Source organism: Copadichromis virginalis, linkage group LG11 (assembly GCF_057382275.1).
Source record: "Copadichromis virginalis isolate Kocher_CV1m ecotype Utaka linkage group LG11, C_Virginalis_male_GT1.1, whole genome shotgun sequence".
NCBI classification, from domain to species: Eukaryota; Metazoa; Chordata; class Actinopteri; order Cichliformes; family Cichlidae; genus Copadichromis; species Copadichromis virginalis.
In genome coordinates this window covers 27,383,073-27,398,271 of record NC_140628.1, presented here as the reverse complement: position 1 = coordinate 27,398,271, position 15,199 = coordinate 27,383,073, and the positions used below count along the sequence as shown (strand labels likewise).

The following is a 15,199-nucleotide window of genomic DNA, read 5'->3' as shown; positions in this document are numbered from 1 at the left end:
GAAGCAGAATGCTGGAACAGAGGGAAAGGAGAAGCTCAAGAGAAAAGTCTTGACTCATCACTTGCAAAAGGTCCTAGCAAATTTCCTACATAAACATCAAGATTGTGATTGAGGCGATGATGAGATCGGGGCAGGGCATTGAGAGAGGGCATACAGGGAGGCCATAGCAGCCATGTAATGCAAGACACCATCTCGTTCACACTGAGAATACCATCAGAACCCAGCAGAAGAAGAAAAAAGGAGAAAATGGACAAAGTGCTCCACCTGATGATCCAAACCCTGTACCGATCAGTTCAAGCTACAGCCTCTTTGCCAGAACTCCAGAGGATGAGGATGATATGACCTGTTTCAAGTGCTATCAGAAGGAATGCCTCAACCGGGACAGCATTGCCACAAGAAATGACAACGAGAGACGTGCAACTATTCTGACTCATCTGATACCTGAAGTTGACGGTACCACGCCTTTGGCACATGCACATGATAGTATACCAGCCTGAGCTCACACTTGAGTAACTCCTTCACAAGTTAGTGGCAACTAAGTTCACCCTATCAGTGTGTGGGAGTAAGTTGAGAGAGAACATTTTACTTTATCACTTGATGAACTGGAGAAAATCTAACTTTTAAACAGGCAATTTTACTGTCTGTCTGTTTTTAAACAACTTTTTTAGACTGTTATCTAAAGTGTTGTTTGTCATTTTTGAAAGCCCTCAGAGTAGTTAAACCTGAAGGGTTTGAGCCTAAATCTCACAGTGTCAGTCCTGATTGGCTGGTATTAATAAAAACTCTCATAATTTGAAAAGACCAAAAGTAGTTTCCAACTTTTAGCGCTGACTGAATATGTGGTGAAATAATAGGAACTGGGAATGCACACTATATAGACAGCAAGGTTTTTAACATGAATTAAAACTAGATGTGAAATATTTAGTTTTTTCAGTCAATTAAGGAAAAAACATGAAAAATAGATTCTGAGGGGAAAAATTATAACTCCTGAAATGATTTTGTTTGTTTGGAAAACTAAAATAAACCAAAAAATAAAGAGAAAAACTTCTTACTTTTAGCACTCCCCAGTTTGGTAATATTTGATATCACATTCTGCCTCATGAGGCTTTGATGCACATGCTTATTGAGACTTTAGAAATCTGTTGTGGCCGTGAAGCAGCCACACAGCTTAATGCACCAAATCTGATCCTTATGTGCTGCTCTCAAAGCACGGCAGTGACAGATGAGAGGATTTTGGCCCTTTTGGTCAAATATAGAACAAACATCACTGCAAACACTGCAATTTTATAAAATCCTGCCAATCTGCTGCCTGCTGCTCGGGAAGAGGAAAACAGCTCAACCTGACCTTTCAGCGCCTTGTATTTCCTGCCTGGGATGCCCCAGAGCTGAGCGTGCAGCTTGCACATAGAACACCTCCTCCCACTATTCACTGTGAAAATGATACTTTGAGACATTGCAAAACTTTGTCTTCCGTGTAATCCCAAGTTCACAGACAGGTGAAGGATGCCTTCCTCAATTAGGCTGAAGCCTGACTATCAGTAAGAGCAGACAGCAAGAGTAATGTGCTGTGCTCTACCAAACACCAGGTTATGGAGGAGTTCCTCAACTTAGCTTTGTTACTCTGCTCACAATAGAGCAGTAAAGTGTGATGGACTGATTTTCCTGTGTGCACCATGGAAGAACTAAGTGATTAATGCTCAGAAGAGGCTTATCTGTCACACCAAACCAGTTTTAACTGTTTGGTCATTACAACTCTTTTTGTCTGTTGTCTAGTACTGTGTCTTAGACTGATGGTACTAAGGTTTAATGATTGTTCCCTGACAGCCAGCCCAGATGGTTCATATGATCATGGACAATCACGTAGGGTGTATGGCACTGATTTGATGGTAACTGTAATGTTGGGCGTTTTTAAGGGTGCAGCTTTAAAACCACACATTTAGCAATGAGATTCATTAATAATTCACTTCTGAATACATCATGACTGTGACAGGGTGGTGGATTTTGCACGCTTCCATCTGCAAAATAAACTGTACATATTTGTTGTGACATCAGCACTGTTGTTGAGCTCTGTTTTACTTAACTACAGCTGAAAGGGTGAATATATTTTTTTAAACTGAATGTCACACAGGAAATCCACAGAGGTGCTGTGAGTTCCTTCTGTTTACAAGTTGAACCTGCACAAGTGACATTTTTTTGTTGTTGTTGCTGTTTGTTTTGCCATCACTCAGGGATTTAAAATCAAGTACTGTTTTAATAGTTTATTCTGGGTGCATTATATAATGGTAGCAGTTTCGCAAAAACAAAACAAAGTAGCATTCACACCTATGACGAATTATATCCGAGGAAGTCTTTTCATCGTTAAATGTAAGTTGTATAGAGTGCGAGTGTGTACCTAAGCCTGTCCCCTTACCAATGAAGTGTCGAAACAAGCACGCTATCAAATAGATTTCCCAATATGAACTATGTCTTTCCTTCCCGACCCTTCTGTCAATCATAGATAGTCATGCATTACAACGGAAACCTTTTTCAGCAAGTGGCACAGGTTAGTGGCACACTAACCTACAATGTGGTCAAATTAACCGCCTAAGCAAAAGGAAGAGGTGGTTCAAGTTGAAGCCATTCTGCAAATGTTCAAACAGTTGCTAAAGAAAAATCTTGCCAAGAGGCTTATTCATCTTCTGTGAATCTTATCTTACATCCAATCACACCATCAACATCACACGAAGCCGATGGTATTACATCAGTGAGCAGATGTGATTGAACCTGTAAACTGGAACTGTGATTCCTATGTGCTATAGGAAATGATTCACTACTGCTAAAACTTAGCAATACAAAAACGATTTTAGGAATTAAAACTGCCAGTTTTCTTCTCTCAGTTCCTCAAACTGCCCAAAACAACATCTCAATGGTTTCACTGTAGCTTAAAAAAAACAAACCTCAGTTTAGAAGCACAGATTTTATGGTGAACAAACAAGTTTTAATTAGTTTCTTAGAGACAAAAAAGTAGTATTCGTGTGTTTATATTATATATTTTTGTTTGTATCAGAATGTTGTCATGTTATGTTAGATTTGAATGACTTGTGTTTAAATCCCACTGTTTCCAGCGTGCTGCATCCCACTGCAGAATGAACCAAAAAGCCAGACATGCATGCTGCTTTGTAAAATGTATAATCTGGGTCACAACAGAACTGTTTTCTAGCTGTGCTTTTCTCTCTTTCTCTGACAGGTACCTACATTTCCATTTGCCTCTAAGATGAATTGCATAAGAGCTGCACAACCAGCCGAGGAAAGGTGTGAAAAACAACAGGAACACGATCTGAAGCTTTTGTAAATGGTAAGGGGAAACAGACATTTGAAACCAAGTTCTGTCACAGGTGTCATCTTTGCATGTTTGGTGGCTGCGTACAAAGCATGAGCAATACAGTGAAAAAAAAAAGGTGTGAGAAATATCTTGAGGTTTTGGGGGAAGGTAACTAAATCTTTGAAATGCTGATCTTGAAAATGATATAAAGTGAGATTTAACACTGATATGAGTGTCATAAAACGCTATCTTTTTTTTTTGGTTTGTTAAGACATGCCAGGAGCTTATCTATCAACATGTAGCTGTTCATTCATAATTTCAGTTTGTTTTTTTCATTCATTTTGACGAGACTGTGTAGTCCAGGAGCTTTATATGAATGGTGTGAATTGCTGCTGTGTCTCTGGGCATGCATTCTGCACCAATATTCTTCACTACTACTGTTCTAATAAAACCAGAGTGTGATTTGTTTGTGTAAACAGACATGTAAGACAAAAAGATGCACAGCATGACTACACTATTATTTCACTGCACGTTCAGTCAGTTTTATGTTCTCTGCATAGAGTCTGCTTTTGAAAAATATGATAGTAACATAAATTAGACCTATAAAAGGGTGCTGTAGGGCAGTGGTTAGCACTGTCACCTCACTGCACGAAGGTTTCTGGTTTGAACATCAGTGGTCTCCAAAGGCATTTCTATGTGTGCATATCTTCCGTTGCCACTTTAGAGAACTTTTTCTTTTCTAAATTAGAAATAAGTGTGAATGTGTCGCCCTGACATGAGTAACAAGAAGAGTGCATTTACAACAATATTTGTGTTGTAATTTCTTGCTGTGAAAACTGTTTTAAAATTTGGATTTCATGTATGTTGTTTATTTTATATGCATTTCTTGTCCTTATTGCAGTTTTTCTTGATTGCTTGAGCACATTTTAGAATTGTTTTTAAGTTTTCAGGCCTGAAGCAAACAAATGCAACAAAACACTGGTGCACAATTCAGTTAAAGCAATACAGAAACGTATATTTGATCAACTTTTATGACACTGTCTTTCAATTTTGTGGCAAAACTAAATGGATGTATGCAAAGTCCATTACTTGTGTGCTATGACATTGTCATCTAATCTAAATTTGCAGTTTATAAATTTAACATATTCCAGAGAGCGTTTTACAGCTTTCAACTGATGTGTGAGGACATGTGCACATGCATGAATAATACATAACAAGTTAAACACTGCAAAATATACAAATAAGACAATCAGACACTACTCACTGAAATAAATCTGGTCAAACTGCATGATGATGGTTGATCTTTGGTGGTGACAGAGAGCTTAAGCTCATGTCTACCCCCCCAAAAAAAGCTTAAAAAAAAGAACCCCATCAACATTTGTGATCAGTGGCCAGAAACAATGTGCCCGAGCTTGTCCAGGATCAGAGCATATTTGCATGTAATATATGTCAAATACATATGACAAATTCAGCACTCAACACAATGCATTTCTTTTAAATCGTGTGTTTCTCTTAAATGGCAACAAATTCTGAAACACAACTTCCAAACCAAATGAAACTGATGAGTGTTTTCATTTTTAGTCTCTGATTTCACAGAAACGTTCACGGAAAGTGCGACTACGTTACTCACACAGTGACCCCGAAAGTGTTTTTACGTATTCATATCTCCACATTGGTGTAAAGGCCCTTTACTACTACTTTAACATAAACAGAAGGGCGACAAGGAGAAAGAAAATTTTACAATTTTTTTGAGAATTTATAAATATGTTAAGTTGTTTCTATTGTAGGCTTGTTTCAGACATCTGAAACACATAGTTTAACATTTTAAGTTTGTTAATTGTTTTTTTTTAAATTAAAGGATAAAACTTTATTCTTAGCGTCTCGGAAAAAAGAGGAAATAAAAAATAAAACTTTTTAAAAGTAAGACGTTTCTTAAAACTGTCTTAGCAATTATTTCATTAAATTTCTGTAAATCATCAGACTTCTTATTTACAGCTTATGAGAGTTTTCATACTGTCATAACGTACCCTGTGCGGTGGAGGAGGGTTTTTTTTTTTTGGTTTGTGTGCCTGAGCCTTTGTCTTATGTCAGCTTCCTTTGTAGTAGCTTTAGATGCTTTTATCGGGACTGCTAGAGGTAGAGCTCTTTTTCGCAGGGCAGATTTATGTGATCTACAATATCAGAGACTCCTAGTTTGGTATGTTTTTTATTTTATGCTGTTTTCAATCAGGCTATACTAGTTAAATTTCATGCATTTGTCATTCCTTGTTGTAAAATTTCAGTTGTGCTTACATAAGAGTACACACATTACATTGAACATTTAAACTGCACTCTCCCCTCTCTGCACAAATGCATGCAGTTAAGTATGTAATTAAGAAATAATTAAAATCGGTTTGTATTGAAAACAATGGAAACGATGAATTCTGCATAAAAATTCAATTTGCGTATAATTGAATTTTGATGTTTGCATTGCTTTCATTGTGCTCATTTGTTTTTCTGTTTGTACGCACACCTTTAGCTCACAGTGACAGACCACAGCATATTAAACTCTGATGTGGTGTGAAGTGTTATAGTTTGCTATTATATTTTTGTCACTGAGTAAGTTTCCAGGTTTTGTAAAGATGAGATGTGATAGAGCTCTTTTGAATCCTTTACTTTTATGTTTATTGATATAATAAATTCCATTTATTAAAAAAAAATATCACAAAACTTGTATATATGTATGTATGTTCATGTGGTGTTACTCTGTCCTTACAGTTATGACATTATTTACAAAACACGGTGTTTTTTACCTGCTTATAATGTGATCATCAAGAATATCTAAATGACCAAACTAAATGCTAGATAGATAGATAGATAGATAGATAGATAGATAGATAGATAGATAGATAGATAGATAGATAGATAGATAGATAGATGATAGATAGCACCACCATGTGGTAGAAAACATTTGTGCTGAAACCAAATTAACGGCCTTTTCTCTGTCTGTCCACAGATGATGGAAGATGAAAAGATTACAGTGACAGGGGAGGACCTTGACTGGTCTGATTTCTATGAAAACTATAACTATTCAGACTCGAATGGCTCTTATGAAGGGGGTGATATTTGCGACCTGACTGAGAATGTGAATTTTGAAGCTGTGTTCATACCAGTTCTGTACTCTGTGGTGTTTGTTGTTGGTCTACTTGGGAACGGATTGCTGTTGGGAATACTGGCTCGGAGTAGGAAGACCTGGAGCGTAACAGATACCTTCATCCTCCATCTGGGAGTGGCAGATATCCTGATGCTGGTGACGCTGCCCATCTGGGCAGTACAGTATGCCCAAAGTGATGGATGGACTTTTGGTACTCCCCTGTGCAAGATCGCTGGAAGTGTTTTTACAGTAAGTATTGTGCTGAAGTAAAGATGCAGTGAAAAAATCTGTACTTTCAATTAATTTAGCAGAGGTTTCAAAATATGTCTTGCTCATCTCTCATTGATTTCTTTAGATTAATTTCTACAGTGGGATCCTTCTCCTGGCCTGCATCAGTCTGGACCGCTACCTGTCCATCGTCCATGCTACACAGATGTACTCAAGGAAGAAGCCTTGGGTTGTTCAGGCCAGCTGCCTGATGGTGTGGTGCTTTTCCCTGCTTCTCTCTATCATTGACTGGATCTTTTTAGAAGATGTGTTTGATGATAGACGAGGCAGAAGAGAGTGTGTTCCCAATTATTACAAATTTGGTGAGGAGGCTGTATATAATTGGAGGTTGGCATCACGCATGATTTATCTCATAGTGGGCTTTGTACTTCCTTCTGGTGTAATGATTTTCTGCTACTCCTGCATCCTGGATCAGCTGAGGTATGGAGCCCAGAGCCATCAAAAGCAGAGAGCTTTTAAAGTTATTGTGGCTGTGGTGGTGGTTTTCTTTATCTGCTGGACCCCGTACAACTTCACACTCTTAGTGGAAACTATTCATTTTGATAACAAAACAGAAACTTGTTCAGGCACAACATCTCTGGAGAAAATTAAGACAGTGACCACCTGTGTGGGTTTCATCCACTGCTGCCTCAATCCCATCCTGTATGCTTTTGTGGGTGTGAAGTTCCGCCGTCAGCTCATGAGCATCCTCAGGTCTCTGGGCTGCAAAGTGGCAAGTGCAAAAATCCAGTCTTTTGTCAGCAACAGGAGAAGCTCCATGTGGTCCGAGTCTGCTGAAACTTCCCACTCGCTTGCTATCTGAGAAAGACAAAAACAACAAATCTGACTGACCTAAACAAACATGGAGACAAATACATGAACATCAGCACATACAACTTGTGTTTGTATATTTTTTGTGTTACATTACCTGAAATCAGCACTGGTTGTTTGCTACAGTTCTTAGTGCACCAGTAGTTGAATGTGACAGGACAGAAATAACTCACACCTGCATTTGTTGGCAGTGTATGAGATTTCCTTTCTCTGTTTTCTGGGCAGTATTGTAATAGAAATAAGTTATGACAGCACGAGAATTATTAATGTAAAGAGCTACTATTTTATCTTAAAATGTTTTAAACATGTATTTTATGCTACATTTATTTTGCATATTGATTTATATTTTATGTGTAAAATGTTCAAATGTACAATAAATCTTTATTATCATAATAAAGTCTGTTTTTAAGATTATACCTACAGGACCAACAGACCTATTAAAGGAATCTTTGATGCTTATTCATTGAAATAAATACTTATTCTTACAGCTTTGGAAGGAGTTTTGGGAACATATATCAAAATTACAAGACAGTTCATCAGACAGTGTGTACAGTCCTTTGATGAGGTGTACTGGTCTCCAAGTTCCAGTTTCTATTTGAGGCCTGGTGACTAATTTGATGAATTTTTCTTTATCTGACAGAGAAATTGCATGAAAGTTAATTTTCTTTTATCTTTGTACTTAAAACAACAACCTAAAATATGAATAAAAAAGGACACATATTATTCACATACAGATTACACATATCAACTAAAATCAAAACCTGTTTTAAATGTCAAAAGAATCTGAAACAAAACTTAAAACCAAATGAAACTGATGTGCGTTTTCAGGTTTAGTCTCTGATTTGACAGAAACATTTGCAGAAAGTGTAACCACCTTACTTACAGACTTACCCCGTAAACGTTCTTATCATATGCAAATCTTCATGTTGGTGAAAAGGTCTAACATAAACAGAGGGGCAACAATTACAGATTGAGATTATTTTATAGATATGTAAAAATAAATGTAACATTTTAAATAAGGGATCAAATTTATTCTCACTGTCTTGAAAAAAGAAGAAAGAGGAAATAGAATAAAAATGAATAGTGAGATTATCTTCACCAAAATGTTTTATCAGGTCACCTTTGGTGATGGTGTCTCTAAGATTGTGTAAAACTATCAAAAGTCCTGATGCAATTTTACGAATGTTTTTACGTGTAATGTGCTCTGCAAGGTGGGGGAGGGTTTTTTTTTGGCTTTTGTCTTAGTCTGTCTTATGTCAGCTTCCTCTTCAGTGGTAATACATGCTTTTATCGGTGCTGCTGGAGGTAGAGGTGTTTTTCACTGAGCATATTTCTCTGATCTAAAATATCAACAACTTCTACTTTGGTATGTTTTCATTTCACGCCTATCTTTTAAAAAAATTATTTAGTGTTTTATCATTGTATATTAGTTAGTTCTGATTCCTCGTGCAGTTCAATATTATAGCATGTTTGTCCTCCTTTCTTTACACACATCACATTATGGATTAAATTGCACTTTCTCATCTCTGGACAAATAAATGTGATTAACTATTTACAAAACGATCACAAATTGACTTTTGAGGATGAACACTTGCTTTACTCTGTATTATTTGCTTCTTTTTTTCCCAGTTTGTAGGCACACCTTTAGTTCACAGTAATAGACCACGGCGTGTTAAAATGCGCTGTGGTTCGAAGCCTGATAGTTTGCGAGAATATATATATATACCTTTTTATCATTCAAGAGGTTGTTGAGATTTTCTCAAAGATGAGGGTGTAATGGATGTGATATGACTCTTTGGATCCTTTATTTTAACAAAAGTACGATTAATTCATGATATAGCATTAAGTCACAGAGAATTAAAATTCAGATTAATGTTTAGAGCCTTGTGGCTCTTAATTTCTCGCAAACTGAATTTACACGTGCTACCTCTTGGATGTGCACATTAATTTCTCTTCCCCAAATTTTGCGACTAAATAAAAAAAATAGAAAAAAAAAGAATGTAAAACAAATTAAAGAGACAAAAAAACAAACAATGTTGACGGAAAAGTTAAAAGTGTGTGTTCATAATTTCTTTTTGGTTTTGAGATGGGATTTATGTTTAGGCTTATCTGCACACTTAGTTCCTTGCTTTAAGTTGATTCTTGGCGATTTCACTACATTATTGCAGGGTCTTTACCTTACAACGTAAAGTGCCTTAAGGGAACTGTTGTTGTGAATTTGGTGCTATATAAATAAAAATGCACTGAAAATTTATTGGAATTGATTAAACTAAATACAGAAAATTACAAAAATTATTTTTACTTTTAGTTTGTGTAACCAAAAATAAAACAAACAAAAACACTGGTAGTTGGATGGCACCCCCATCTGGTAGAAAAAAATATGACAAGTCAAACGATGAAACAAAATTTTCTCTGTCTGTCCACAGATGATGGAAGGTGGAAAGATTTCACTGTCAGCGGAGTACTGGCAGGATTTGTGTGACAACACCTCAGTCTGTAACAGCTCTTATGATGGCATTTATGAGGATGAAATTAATGACCTGACTGAGAATGTGAATTTTGAAGCTGTGTTCATACCAGTTCTGTACTCTGTGGTGTTTGTTGTTGGCCTACTTGGGAATGGATTGTTGTTGGGAATACTGGCTCAGAGTAGGAAGACCTGGAGTGTGACAGATATATTCATCCTTCATCTGGGAGTGGCAGATATTCTGATGCTGGTGACGCTGCCCATCTGGGCAGTACAGTATGCCCAAAGTGATGGATGGACATTTGGTACTCCCTTGTGCATGATCAGTCGAAGTGTCTTTATGGTAAGTATTGTGCTGAAGTAAAGATGCATTGAAAATATCTGTACTTTCAATTATTTAGCAGAGGTGTCTTGTCCCTCATTGATTTCTTTAGATTAACTTCTACAGTGGGATCCTTCTCCTGGCCTGCATCAGTCTGGACCGCTACCTGTCCATCGTCCATGCTACACAGATGTACTCAAGGAAGAAGCCTTGGGTTGCCCAGGCCAGCTGCCTGATGATGTGGTTCTTTTCACTGCTTCTCTCCATTATTGACTGGATTTTTTTAGAAGAAATGTTTGATGATAGACGAGGCAGAAGAGAGTGTGTTCATAACTATCGTAAATTTGATGCAAACGCAGAAGACTCTTGGAGGTTGGCATCACGCATGATTTATCTCATAGTGGGCTTTGTGCTTCCTTCTGGTGTCATGATTTTCTGCTACTCCCGCATCCTGGATCAGCTGAGGTGTGGTGCCCAGAGCCTTCAAAAGCAGAGAGCTTTTAAAGTTATTGTGGCTGTGGTGGTGGTTTTCTTTATCTGCTGGGCACCGTACAACTTCACACTCTTAGTGGAAACAATTCATTTTGACAACAACACAGAAACTTATTCAGGCAAAACATCTCTGGAGAAAGCAAAGACAGTGACCACCTGTATGGGTATCATTCACTGCTGCCTCAATCCCATCCTGTATGCTTTTGTGGGTGTGAAGTTCCGCCGTCAGCTCATGAGCATCCTCAGGTCTCTGGGCTGCAAAGTGGCAAGTGCAAAAATCCAGTCTTTTGTCAGCAACAGGAGAAGCTCCATGTGGTCCGAGTCTGCCGACACTTCCCACTCCCTTGCTATCTGAGAAAGACAAAACCAGGGAAATACATAAACATCAGAATGTACAGTGTGCTTTTGTATATTGTTGTGTTAGATAACATGCAGGCAGTGTTTTTGTTGTTGTTGTTGTTGTTGTTGTTGTTATTTTCCATAGCTGAACATGAATTAATAATATTAATAATAATATTTCTTTTTTCTAATTGCCGGGCAGTATTGTAATAGAAATAAGTAATGAGAACATGAGAATTAATAGAGTAAAGAGATTAATACCTATTCAACAGCTTGTATTTTATACTTTTTTCTTTGTATCTTGATTTATGTTCTGTACAAAATGACGATTATATATTTTTTAAGTATGATAAAGTCTCTTTCCAATATAACAATTCCCACAGGACCTGCAGGAATATTAATGGAATTTGGGTGATTATTCAGTGAAATGTAATTAATTGATGTTAAAACTATGCAGGAAACTTTGGAAATGTGTCAAAAACCGTTCATCAAGCAATTGGGACCTTCCTTTGATTAGTCTGGTCTCATCTGGAATCTGGCATAAAAATGAGTTTTCTTTTGACTTTGTGCTGAAAACTACAAAAACCTGAAATATGAATAGAACGGGTTATTACAAATATTATTGACATACAGATAACACAGACTAAAAACAAAAAAAACAAAACCTGTTAAAGTCAAAGTCAAATTTATTCATATAGCATCTTTCATACAACCTCACCAGGTTTGGTTCTAGATCTGAGACCTAGGAGCCCCACAGACTTCAAGTAGATCAGCAATATATTTAGGTCCAAGACCCTCAATGCTTTATAAACCGTTAACAGTATTTTACAATCAATCCCTTTACACACAGGAAGCCAGTACAATGATTTTAAAATTAGTTGTAATATGATCAGTTTTTCCTGGTGTTGGTCAGAAATGTAGCAACAGCATTTTGGATGTACATTAAATTAAAACCAATAAAAACAACAATTACAATAATTTAGCTTACTAAAAATAAATGCATGAATAAGCATTTATTATCTTTTTTTGCCACAAGACTCTTAATTCTAATTCTAATATTTTAAGATGGAAGAGGATTGCATAATGGTGTTTATATGACTATTCAAATTCAAATCAGCATTCATAACTATGCTAAACAATTTTAAATCGTTCTGTTGTATTGAATTTTGTTGACTTTCATTTTTGGGACCAAAAGTGATTACTTCTGTTTTTCAGCATTAAGCTGAAGAAAATTATGGCTCATCCATTCATTTATTTGGTGAACACATTTACCCAGTAACTGCAATGTATTAGAATTATAAAGATAGCACTAAAATATACTAATTTTTAAACTAATGTTTATGCAAAAACGAAATAATAATTCTGAAGGACAACTTACCACTAAATTAAACTGATGATTGTTTTCAGGTTTAGTTTCTGATTTCAGAGAAAAGTTCACAGAAAGTAAACCTTACCTAAGTAAGGTAAACCTTACACTTATTCAGTAAAGGTTTTTATCATATCCATTCTTTTTTTTTTTTTTTGCCTGTCCCGTTTGGTTCTTTTGCCATCAGAATTATTGTCTAAAGGCAAAGAAAGATGTCCAACGGATTTACTTTACCAAATGGACCATCCCAGCCTTGGCGTATTGGTCTTTTTGATTGACCTTTTATTGTTTATTTTATTTTCACTTCCTAAATACAGAACAGACTTGACAGGGGAGAAAAAAAGGGAGAAAGAAAGAGGGAAAGAAAAACAGCAGAGAAGAGGAATGTGACAAAGGGCAAAAAACAAAAACCAACAAAACAAATAGACAAAAAATACATACCGGTATATCAATCACCTGGATCACCTGTTGAGAAAGAAAAAAGAGAAAACAAGCAAAAAAAAAGAGAGCAATATTATAAACAACATTATCGGAAGGATCTATGTGAATATAACAGTAAATACTAAATATTAAATATTATTGTGCAGCACGTAGGATCGACAGCGCACAGTGTGCTTTGAGGTAGGAGCCAAAAAGGGTGTAGTTTGTGTGTGTGAGCACCCGTGTGTACACCTGTGAGCATGAGCGCGCTTGTATTTAAAAGATTCCTTCATGTAATGCTAGAGGGTGTGGGGAGCCACAGCCCCGTCCTCCAGGGCATGAAGCAGGTATGGAGGAGATCCAGGCTCCAGACATCCAGAGGCCCCTTGAACACAAGCGACCAAGGAAGACCAACAGAGGGGCAGCGGCGCCACTATCCCGGAAAGAGCTTGAGGGGAGCCCCAGATGAGGGGTCACTCAGCAGCCGCGGAGCAGAAGCCGGGGGGGTTGCTGTGACGTGCCCATGTGCCAGAGTGACCGAGCCCCAGGCCGAGGGCACCCCACCCCCGAAGGGGCCCGAGTGAGCCCCATGCTCCAGGCAAGCAGCCACCAGGAGTGAGCCGGTGCGTACCTGGACACCCATCCCCGGACACAAAGAACCACCAATGTCTGAGGGCGTCTGCCACTGGCAGGGGAAGTAGTGGGGGGAGATAGGCCTCCATACCATGGAGGGCCTGAGATGTCCCTAGAGAGGTGGTGTCTGATACCTGACCTGACATATAGACACAAACAAACAGGCACCCACAGATACAAACATCCATTCCCACCCTCATGCTCTCATATGCAATTACTCATATACATATTTTCACACTAGTGTAAATACATTCCATGAAGCTTTCTTGAGCTAATCTGAAGGCCACATGAAGTTTGTAGGTCTATATTGATTGACTCTGCAGAAGGTTCACGAACCCATACCCAAGCGCAGAGCCCGCTTTGTGATTTTAGGTGGGTTACCTCTTTGTGTTGCAGCGGCTGCTGTTCTCAATCACTTCCACTTTGTTATAATACCACTGACAACTGACTGTGGAATATTTAATAGTGAGGAAATTTCACAACTTGACTTGTTGCACAGGTGGCATCCTATCACAATACCACACTGATGTCCACTGACCTCCTGAGAGCGAGCCATTCTTTCACAAATACTTGTAGAAGCAGTCTGCAGGCCTAGCTGCCTGATTTATACACCTATGGCCGTGGAAGCTACCAGACAGCTGAATTCAATAAATTAGATGGGTGAGAGAATACTTTTGGCAATATAGTGTCTCTGAAAAAGACAATAAAACAAATCCTGACTGAGCTTACAAACTAACGTAGATGAACATGAAGGCACCCCCCGCCCCCCCCATACAACATGCTTTATTATTGTAGAGAGCTACTATTTCTCCTTAAAAAGGTTTTATACAACATGTGTTTTATAATATATTTTTTTGCACATTGATTTATGTTTTATATGTGTTCAAATACAGAATCATTATTCCAAATAACACAAACAAGTCAGTTTTTATAGTTTTTTATACAGTACACCCACAGGATCAAAAGGCCAGTTAAAGAAATCTTACTGACTTAATGATCGTTAAAGTCATACAAGGGCAGCTATCAAAACCAAAAGAGAGTTTAGAAAAAAACCCCCATCAAACGGTTGCTAAATTCTTTTGATTGGGACAACTAGTTTCTAGGTTTCAGTTTCAATTTGACACCAGTTGACTTTCTTTATTTGACAGAGAAAAAGCAAAAAAGAAAAGCAAAAAAAGGGGAAAAAAAATCTAAATAAAATAATTTATTCAAATGTTAATAACATATTGATAACACTTATAGACTAAAACTCTAAGTCTTTTAATTCCTAAAAAAGTCTGAAACATAACTTCAAAATGAATCTGATGAGTGTTTTTAGGTTTTGTGCCTGATTTCACAGAAATGTGTACATAGACAGTGGAACCACCACTTACACACTGATCCTATAAGATTTTATATCATATATTCACATTAATAACAAAAATGTAAAGGCAACAATGAGGAAATCTTACAGCTTTACAGCAAATTTGTAAATGGGTTCAGTTATGTCTGCTGTAGTTAGTTCCAGACATCTTAAAAGCACAATTTAAATATATGAAGTGCAGTTGTAAGCTACATTTTCAGCATCTTAAAAAAAAGAATAAATACAAAATAAAACATACAAATAAAATTTAAAAGTATTGTTATTA

General features: G+C 37.2%; 2 protein-coding genes across 3 annotated transcripts; both read left to right on the top strand.

Annotated features, from left to right (window-relative positions):
- The first annotated feature begins 148 nt into the window (after positions 1-148).
- LOC146698906 (C-X-C chemokine receptor type 3-like) lies at positions 149-7,957 on the top strand. Of its 2 annotated transcripts, XM_085471774.1 has the most exons (4): positions 149-453; positions 3,227-3,334; positions 6,297-6,683; positions 6,790-7,957. In XM_085471774.1, the coding sequence occupies exons 2-4, from the start codon at positions 3,332-3,334 to the stop codon at positions 7,522-7,524; spliced, it is 1,125 nt and encodes a 374-aa protein (XP_085327900.1). In that variant the 5' UTR covers positions 149-453; positions 3,227-3,331; the 3' UTR covers positions 7,525-7,957. The 2 variants fall into 2 exon arrangements, with proteins under 2 accessions (XP_085327900.1, XP_085327901.1); XM_085471775.1 differs by lacking the exons at positions 149-453; positions 3,227-3,334 and adding an exon at positions 5,409-5,498.
- An 859-nt stretch (positions 7,958-8,816) lies between these two features.
- On the top strand, positions 8,817-11,547 carry LOC146698905 (C-X-C chemokine receptor type 3-like). The gene is made up of 3 exons (XM_085471776.1): positions 8,817-8,898; positions 9,959-10,342; positions 10,434-11,547. The coding sequence occupies exons 2-3, from the start codon at positions 9,959-9,961 to the stop codon at positions 11,166-11,168; spliced, it is 1,119 nt and encodes a 372-aa protein (XP_085327902.1). The 5' UTR covers positions 8,817-8,898; the 3' UTR covers positions 11,169-11,547.
- Positions 11,548-15,199: the final 3,652 nt, after the last annotated feature.

Bases quoted from the DNA above. Each gene is read 5' to 3' on its own strand.
- LOC146698905 (XM_085471776.1), top strand. From the start codon at position 9,959: ATGATGGAAGGTGGAAAGATTTCACTGTCAGCGGAGTACTGGCAGGAT. The intron at 10,343-10,433 runs GTAAGTATTGTG...TGATTTCTTTAG, and splicing joins TCAGTCGAAGTGTCTTTATG to ATTAACTTCTACAGTGGGAT.
- LOC146698906 (XM_085471774.1), top strand. The intron at 6,684-6,789 runs GTAAGTATTGTG...TGATTTCTTTAG, and splicing joins TCGCTGGAAGTGTTTTTACA to ATTAATTTCTACAGTGGGAT.